Raw genomic sequence first — 9326 nt, forward strand, 5'->3', positions numbered from 1 at the left:
CTAACTGTTGGAGATGTCCCGCTGCTTGATTCTGTTTGTTCACCTGTTTTAGTATGTTGCCAACTGAATGCTTTCACAAGTCCACTTAACTTAACCATATATTGCAATGTCAGCCACATGTATTCGTTATTTAAAACAATTTATTTTGCACTTGGCACGATCACAGATCTGATTGCAATCTGTCCTGGTTTTCACGGACCACATGCAAATCGAGGTCGGCCCTACTCCAGCCCAGAGGGGTGGTGGTGATCCTTCTGAAGCTGTTTGGTAACTGCCAAAAACTCTGTGAAAATGAAAACTTAGAAGAAAATAAGTTACAACAATAACAATAATCAGTTAGCTCTTTCAACAACTGTCCATCAACAAATTTAAAGACATAGGTTAATCAAATTTATGGAATACGTGCCGCAGACAAAAGCTTTTTCATCATTACAGGCTTTCAGTCATGCCGCTTCCTGTGGGTGGTGCACCAATCTACCTGTTGATCTTACAACCTATCTTACCTTCAATTGTCACCAATACTGCAAGATACTTGAAACTCCTTCACTTGGGGGCAGCAGTACATTGGTGCTGTCCCTCACCTCATTCACTTTACACTTAGCTGCAAGAAACTGCTCCAGCATGCACCGGCCGCCAGAGACCAAGGAATCTAACAGAACTACATCATGAAGAAAAAGCAAAGCTTATGTCCTATGGAGATTTCCCTAAATAATGACTCCTTCCCCTGTGCAGTCACTGTAAGGCATTCTGGATCTCAGTATTATCCACTGGTGGAAGAAGTACTCAGATATTTTACTTGAGTAAAAGTAGTATTACAGTACCACAGTATAGAAATACTCAGTTACAAGAAAAAGTTCTGCATTCAAAACGTTGCAAAGTACAAAAGTATTAACATCAAAATATACATTAAAGCTATAGTGCAACTTTTAAGCATAAATAAACATCTGTTGCATTCAAGCCCTTGCCAAAGACATGATTTTGATTAAGCGTAGTACCGCCACGGAAGTGCTGTCAACCATTCTTGCGCACTCACTTACAGCTCTTCACAGTGTTAATATTTTATTTTTATTTTGGCTCTCTGATTGGTTGGTCTACCTGTATTGCCCAATACCCAATACCTTGATAGGCAGGAAGTGGGGAGAGGTCACAGCGACGTAGCATTATTGTGAATGATACTTTTTTTCCTGAGCACGTGTTTTTGTAATTACTCTCACTGGCAGAGGCGTGAGACAAACGTTCCATACTACAGATTTAAAGTACTAAAAGTACTCATCCATTTCAGAACAATTTTTAATTATATTACAGGATACTCATTATTGATGCATTGTCGTGTTAATCACTTTAAAGTTGCCTTTGGTAAGGTGGAGCAAATTTAATTACTTTATATAATACTGACTAGTTTGTTCTATAATAATACATCATCATTTATTAGTTGATTATATTTTTTATTGATAATATGATATAATTGACTGATAATATGAGAATATGATATAGGAAAAAAAGCTAGTAACAAATGTTGTCAAATTAATATAGTGGAGTAAAAAGTATAAATTAGCCTAAAATGGAAATACTCAAGTAAACTACAAGTACCTAAAAAGTATTTAAGTACAGTATAGTACTTAGGTAAATGAACTTAGTTAGTTTCCACCACTGATTATCTAAATACCCAAAATAGAAACGGGAAAGCTGAAATGAAAGTCCTTGAATGTTAAGGGTCTTACAGCACAACTCATACCTCATTGGTGTAAAAATGTCATCTTTCAAGTTCAAAACAACAGTAAGAAAACATTTTTTTACTAAAAGATATTTAACTTTCCACCAGCAGCATGAACAGATTCATGGCATTTAGGAGCACTTAAGGTAAACACTGACTTCAAAGTAAACCCTGATTTGTATTCAACATCTCATCCTGGAGTCCTCTTACTGCTCATAAATAGTTTGCGGCCTCTCTTCCTCCTCTAGAGGAACTATGGGGTACACCTGAAAAATGTGAGAGAAAACAAATCACAACTTTAAATCCCAAGAAACAGTAAATGGTAGAAACAGAAAGGTAAAAAAAAAAACAGCTAAATGTAGCTGGCGTGAGAGCCGGTGGTTTGTAGTGTGGTGGGAGTGGAGCTGTACATTAGACTTTTCTCTGTGACAGCAGATCAATGCAGCCTGGAGCACGTATAGAAATGAATTGATTGTCACCAATAAAACTCCAATTAAACAAAGGAACAAGCCCGGGAGAGAGCTCAGAGACAAGCAGCTCTCATTTTCTCATCTGTCCTTCGGGGGAAGGGTGGGAAGCAGGAGAGGGAGTCAGATGTGTGCTTGGGGAGCCGGTGAGCGAGGTCCATTTCCTCTGAATACTCTCGCTATCAAGGAGGTGTGGAAGTTATGGATGAAGCGAGAGAGAAAGAACTGCCTGCAGAGGATCAGATACCCGACAGAGAGAGTGGGAAAGAAGGGGAGAGCAGATATGATACCATTGATCCTTTCTTAATGACGAAAAGAGATCTTAATTGTGGTGGCATGTGATATATCAGGTTTCAGCAGTCAATTCTAGAGCTCATCTCACCTATTCCTTACATAATAAGTTAGTGTGAAGCCCTTCACTGCGCAGTCTATCCTTCACTTTCTCTCTTAAATCCCTTCTCTATCTGCCAGCATGTGTGTCTTTTTTTCTGTCACTCAATCTGAGCCACACTCATAATCTCCTTATTGAACAATTCCTACATTTCATTCTTGCATGTACAGTACTTGCAGGTAGGTTATAGGCCTCTTGTGTAAGTCACAACTAAACTGGCCTTTTTTTGCTTATATGAACCTCCAAATGAAGTTATAGATGATTAATGTTCCCCATTCTTAGAAAATGTAAAAGATCTCCTTACTCTCTCCTCTCCTCATCTCACTTCTCCGCTAATATCATTTTCTTCACTATCTCCCTCTATCTCCCAAGCTCTGTAATTTGATTGTTCTTCCTATGATTGTGCTGTTATTGAGTTGCCTGTATCATACATATGTATAAGTCCACCACAATACTTATTCCATCTTCTGCTATGATTTCCCCCAGCATCCTACCAAACAGGAATCTCATTCCTAAATGGAGGAAACACTAATGCCATGTTGACGTGTGTAAGGCTTCACTATGTGGGGAACTTTGCAGGGAACCCATAACCTCACACCCAAGTCAAGCTTTCTCAGATCTTTATTTTAAAATCATTTCTAGTGGGCTGAATAGGTTGAAAGTTAGACATTTCACACAATTCCCATGGTGGGAAAGGAAAGCTTCGTTTAGGGAGCATGACAGTTACATGTACGTTTCCTGTAAAGTACACTATAAAGCTAATTTTAACCAACAACTGTCTATTCTCACAGCACATTTTCCCTTATTATATTAGAGCGTAAATGCAACCTAGGGTCTTTGTGTGAATGTACCCGAGTCAAACTTTTGTTTAAAAGCATAATTAGGTCGGAAGCGCCACTTTTAAGATTTCCTGTATTCTTGTTTTTCAGTTAAATGGCCTTTTAAATGGGAGAGCTAGCTTTTATGCTAGCCTCAAAATAGCTATTTTTAAAACACTAAGAAGGCTCGGCGCAACATGAAACTTTGCTCAAAGTATCACCAGGGGATTTACACGTGAACTCGTTACGCTATCCGACATTCTCCCAGTCAAAAATAGGTGATCTCTGAATGCGGATGAACGGACGCCATAGGAGGAAATGTCATTTATAAATGAGGCTCCTTTTTAAACTAAGTTGTGTTTCACTAATGACAACACAACATATTATCTGTGCATTTATATGAAACTAAGCTTTAGGAGCTTTCCATCTTTCCTCTCCTCCCTAGACTATTTTTAACTGGCGAGATGGACGGTGACCGGAAAAACCCCAGCTACAGTGAGTTGTTCAAAACCTTTCTTTTTAGTAAACTCTATGAACACAAACAATGTTCTCAATGCTTGAGTTCATGTGTAGAGCCCCTGGTGATACTTTGAGCAATTCAAACAGACATTCACATTCTCACATTCAAAAGGCCATTTGACCAAAAAACAAGAAGACGGTAACTCTTAAAAGTGGTGCTTCCATCCTAAATATGCTTTTAAACAAAAGTTTGACTCAAGTACATTCACAAAAAGACCCTTGGTTGCATTTTGCACGCTTTAAGATTAGCCTAGTGATGGCAATGTCATTCATGGAGGAATTCAGAGGATGAATCCTAATTACTTGCATGATCCCCTGACCCTTCCTCCAGCAAAACCATGAGGTCACTTTTGTGGTTTTGCGTAAAGTGTCAAAAACGATCCTACAGTATTTGTTACAAACATTTATGTTTCCCATGGTATGAGTTGTAATAACTTCCGTGACCCCCTGACTTTTTATATAGAGCCAATATGATCTTTTTTCCACCCAATAATTTGGTTTATGACCAAATACCTGCAAACCTAATGACATTTTCATCAGCCTCAGCTGGACTTGTGTTTAGTTCCAATTAGCAAATGCTGGGGTTGCTAACATGCAAAACAAAGATGGTTAACATGGTAAACATCATACCTGCTAGATATAAGGATTTTAACATTGTCCTTATGAGCCTGTTAGCATGCTGACCTTAGCATAGGCAAAGCATTCTTTATAAACAAATACATTTTGGTTCATATCACTGTAATTACAAAATATACTTAACCATAGATAGAAAGATGTACTTTTTTCCCAATACATATTATCATTGCATACTTACAATTGAAAAAAATGTGATACACATCTCCCAGATGGTTATCATTGCAGAACCTGTGTTTACAAGCCTCTATATCTAGCTGTGACCTTTGGGACTCTGGCACTAACCCTAAAATTACACATAGTCTGTCTGTAATTTCTGTTTTTATGCTGTCTGTGTCTATTTAGCTTCAACATCTCTTCATCATCCCAACAGCATCCTTATTATTCTAAAAGTTACTTCTCAGTCATTGTAACCAAACTGAATAGAGGCTGAGGAGAAAGGAAAGCGTGAAACTGCATTTTCAAACCGTCAATCTCTCTCTGGTTGCCGCAGCATGATGTGACCTTATAGCAAACATCCGCGGTTTTGCAAAAAGTCTATAGCTTATGGATTTCATGTCAAGAGAAAATATCTGATATTTCTTCTAATAAATCCTCACCCTTTAAATAGATTTACTGTCCAGCACAAAAAAATCATATTTATGCTAATACAAAGTCCATCTATTCATTGGTTTCTGTTGGAATTGTATTACTTTTTCGTGGCACAGAAGAAGAAGGCCTCTCCCTACACTCATCTTTTTCCACTCAATCGATGTTTGTTAAAGTTGCTGACTGTGTACAGTTTCTTTTCCCTCCTCAGAAAGACCCACACCGACCTCCCCATCATAAAATCATTTTTGAGCTTCATACAGTTGACACTGAAGGTTAGGTTCAGGTTCCTAGCGTGATGTTGCGGCTGAAGATGGTTAAGGATTATGATGATGATGCTAGTTCGAGGTTGGTGCCATCAGCAAGAGAAATTATTAGGCCTGCACCAGCAGAGTGTTAGCCTGACAGATGGCAACACATGGAGCTAGCTGACAGCACTGCTGACAGCGCATTCACAGGAAGTCCCCATCTCGCATGCACTGTACACACTGTTTGTTGCTGTATGTATGCTGGTGTTTTTCTGCCATCAACTGTAGCTTATTCCTACCTGTCAGTGTCAAAGTCGGCTCACATCGCCAATTCACCGGCTTAAAATTGCAAGACTACAGCATAGGCCTCCTGCGATGGTACCAAAGAGAGTCGGGGTCTGTTAAAAATCTTCACTGGGTCATTATCCCATTAGTCTGTATACACAACGTTCCACTTCCAGGATTGCTCCGGTGCCGCCGGGAAATTCCGCTGGATGTCCCTCTGTCTGTTACCTTCCACTTTCTTTGTGGTGGAATTTGAAGCTCCTCAGAACTCTGCAGGGTAAATCCAGACAACTACCTAGACTATCTGTCCAATCTGAGTTTTCTGTTGCACGACTACAACAACTTTTGAACATACACGTTTCACCAAAAAAATGTCCTTCTTGAGGCTATTTTCCAGCGCCAACGTGGCTTTGTCCGGCGTTTAGCGCCGCCCATTACAATTGTGATTGGTTTAAAGAAATGGCAATAAACCAGAGCATGTTTTTCTCCCGTCCCAGAATGCCGTGTGGACTAGCCGGACCCTCCTCCGCAGCGCTGTGGAGATCTGGCAATGCAAGACTATTATCCCAGTCACTAGTCATTTATCAACACCTGTCTATTTTTGGTAATTCATTCCTGCAGTGGTCAATAAACTTTCAGTAATTTCCCCCTCAATCAATCTACTTAGAAATCAGCTCTGCGGGCATGTTAATAAATGACCAACAGACATAGATACATTAATTGAATGACTGGATACATTAGGGGCTGTATCGAGCGCTGCACTGTTACCTCAGTGACTAGCAATATGGAGTTATTATTAGGTTCAGTGATTGATGAAAAATGAGGAGCGTTTTGGCACAAACCTGTCGGCTCCACTGCCCTGGATAGGAATGAAGGAAGAGGGAAACTGTCCTTGCATGAGAAGACACAAATATCCTGTACGTCTTTTAAAATGCTGTTTTCATTAATGCTTTGGTTTGTTTATCCACTACAACATTTTAAAACTCTCTCCAAATGCATCCTCAGGGGAAACACATGTAACCCCTCCGAATAGTTGTAATACTTCTCCCTGTCACTTCATGACAGCTCCGAGTTTGAAGTTTGCATGCGTGCGAATGTGTCTGTGTGCTCCAGTGTGTGTGTGTTTTAAAGTGTGTACATATATGCATATATGGAGGGGGAGCGTGGCAGTGATGTGATTGATGAGACATGAAAGAGAGCAGGGGAAGATTTCCAGTCAATCAGCTCAGTAAATAACCACCTAGGCTGTGGATTAAAGGCAGAAAGCTGTCTGAACTAACAAAGGCTCACATCCATTACCTCACGTGCGGAGTTGTTTTTCTCTCCGGAGCAACAATGACAACAAAATTGAAGTGTGTTAACAAAAATAGATGTTTTTGTTTTCTTGAATTCAAGAGATGAAACACAGCAACATCTAGCAACTTGGATGCTCGAGGAAATATAAAATCATGTGAGGTAAAAAGATCTCTGCAGAGGAGTGACCTATACAACACTTCCGATTATGATAATGTGTGAAAAATGAAATGGGACATAATGGAATCTTTTCTGAATATTAGATTTTGTACAGACTGTTTCAAGCTTGGATGTAATCTAAAATTCCTGAATAATTCAGCCTCTGTGACCTCGTCAGCATGGCTAAGAGGTTGCAGGTTGTTGGTTCAACTCCCAGTACCGAGAGCAGTGTATTCTGTCTTTACCTCAGCAACCGAAAGGGCTGGTATTACATCTACTGTATGATTCCCACTGTCTTATGTAAATAGCCCTTGAGCAAGGCGCAGAACCCTTTGACGGCACTGTTACTGCACTGTGGCTGATGCTGGGTAGACATTGTAACAATTAAGACAGATTTGAATCCCAAATTGGTTACCCTCAACCGGGTGACCAACCGGGCTAAATTCCAGCCAGGTCAGTTGTTGTTCGGCGTTAATTTTTTCGTCCCGACAGCTGATCAATTTCCAAAACATTCGGCGATCTGGCTTTTGAACAGCTGATTCTTTTCAGCTGTGTTACAGTTTGACCACTTCTCCAATTTGATTTCCTACATGGCTTCTGTCAAATATCCATTTAAAATCCATAGACAGCTTGCTAACAGTATTAGAGTTGTATTTTAGAAGTTGTTGCTAACTGTATTCTTAACAAAATGAGTATGTTTTGTTTGTGCTGATTAAACTAATACAACTGATGCTTTTTCTCTTGGAGAATATGTGAAAATTCTCATTTAGCAGCCTTTGGTCTTTAAATAAAGTTTTTCTTCTTCTCTTTTTTCTTTCTTCTTCAGGTCCAAGGGTTGGAGAAGCAGGTGGAGTTCTCAAACCTGGGCCCAGTGGGGTCTGTGATGAAGACTCTTCCATATGGCATGGGTGGAGGCCCAGTGGGAGGAACAACAGGGGGGGTTGTTAAGCCTCCGTACCAAACACGTATCTTCTCCACTTCCATCGACCAGACACCCATGAAATCCAAGCCACCCACCTACAGTTTCTTCAACCCATATGACTCGGCCCGGAACCAGTCCCTGCTCCTTGACCAGACAGGATACCGCTCTAAGCGCAAACCCTCACTAAAGACAGCCATGAAGACCAAGAAGATCTTCGGCTGGGGAGACTTCTACTTCAACGTCAAGACCCTTAAGTTCAGCTTGTTGGTGACAGGGAAGATTGTGGACCACATCAATGGGACGTTCACTGTTTACTTCCGCCACAACTCGTCCAGCCTGGGGAACGTGTCGGTCAGTATCGTGCCGCCGACCAAAGTGGTGGAGTTTGAGGTCCTCCAGCAGCAGCATCTGCACCCTCACACTCAGCAGGACGTCCAGATCCAGGAGAACCAGCAGTCCACCGTGGACCCTAAAGAGACAAAGACCTTTAACTGTCGGGTGGAGTATGAGAAAACCAACAGATCCAAGAAGCCCAAACCCTGCCTGTACGATCCTTCTCAGACCTGCTTCACAGAGCACACCCAGTCTCACGCTGCCTGGCTCTGTGCCAAGCCCTTCAAGGTGATCTGCATCTTCATCTCTTTCTTCAGCATTGATTACAAGCTCGTTCAAAAAGTGTGTCCGGACTACAACTTCCAAAGTGAGCACCCTTACTTGGGATAAGTAAGTGAGACTGAAGTGCAAAGAGAGAGAAAAAAAGACAATGTTAATGACGACAATGATGACTACGATGATAATGATGGAAATCATGGTCATATTGATTACGATGAAGAAGCAGGGGACAGTTTTTTTGCCTCTTAAACTTGAATGAGGGTTTAAATCAAGTATAATCAGAGGTATGGATGGTTAGGATATGGCTGATTTCTCTGAATATTTTCCAACTTTGTATTTGTTTTTCTGTTATATTAGCTTTTTTCTGTAAATAATGTACTCAACCTCAGCACAATTATTGTTTTTTAGAAATTTGTTTCTCAGTGTTATTACTTTTTGCAGTTGGAGAATTCGGTTGAATCAGTAGTATGCCCTCCGAGTACCAAGGGAGCCTCTGAGGCGGCTGTGTTGTGCCATCACAGTATGGCGGACGTAATGTTATGGTAGACTGACTGTTAATCATCCTCTCAGCTCCACGTTTCCCTGGATGTAAGAAAGTTATATGTATGAGAAATGCTATGCTGGATATGCATACAATATACTGTATGAATAAGCACATTAAAATCTCTTAAACTGTC

At 40.5% G+C, this 9326-nt stretch overlaps 1 protein-coding gene across 1 annotated transcript in view; it reads left to right on the forward strand.

Moving 5' to 3' along the window:
- nxph4 (neurexophilin 4) overlaps positions 1 to 9326 on the forward strand; it is a 47350-nt gene extending 38024 nt beyond the window's left edge. The window contains exon 2 of the mRNA XM_032513965.1: positions 7942 to 9326. Coding sequence (XP_032369856.1) covers positions 7942 to 8760 — 819 coding nt within the window. The 3' untranslated portion in view covers positions 8761 to 9326. The remainder of the gene's footprint in view (positions 1 to 7941) is intronic.

This window comes from Etheostoma spectabile, chromosome 4 (assembly GCF_008692095.1).
Source record: "Etheostoma spectabile isolate EspeVRDwgs_2016 chromosome 4, UIUC_Espe_1.0, whole genome shotgun sequence".
In the NCBI taxonomy this organism is placed as follows: domain Eukaryota; kingdom Metazoa; phylum Chordata; class Actinopteri; order Perciformes; family Percidae; genus Etheostoma; species Etheostoma spectabile.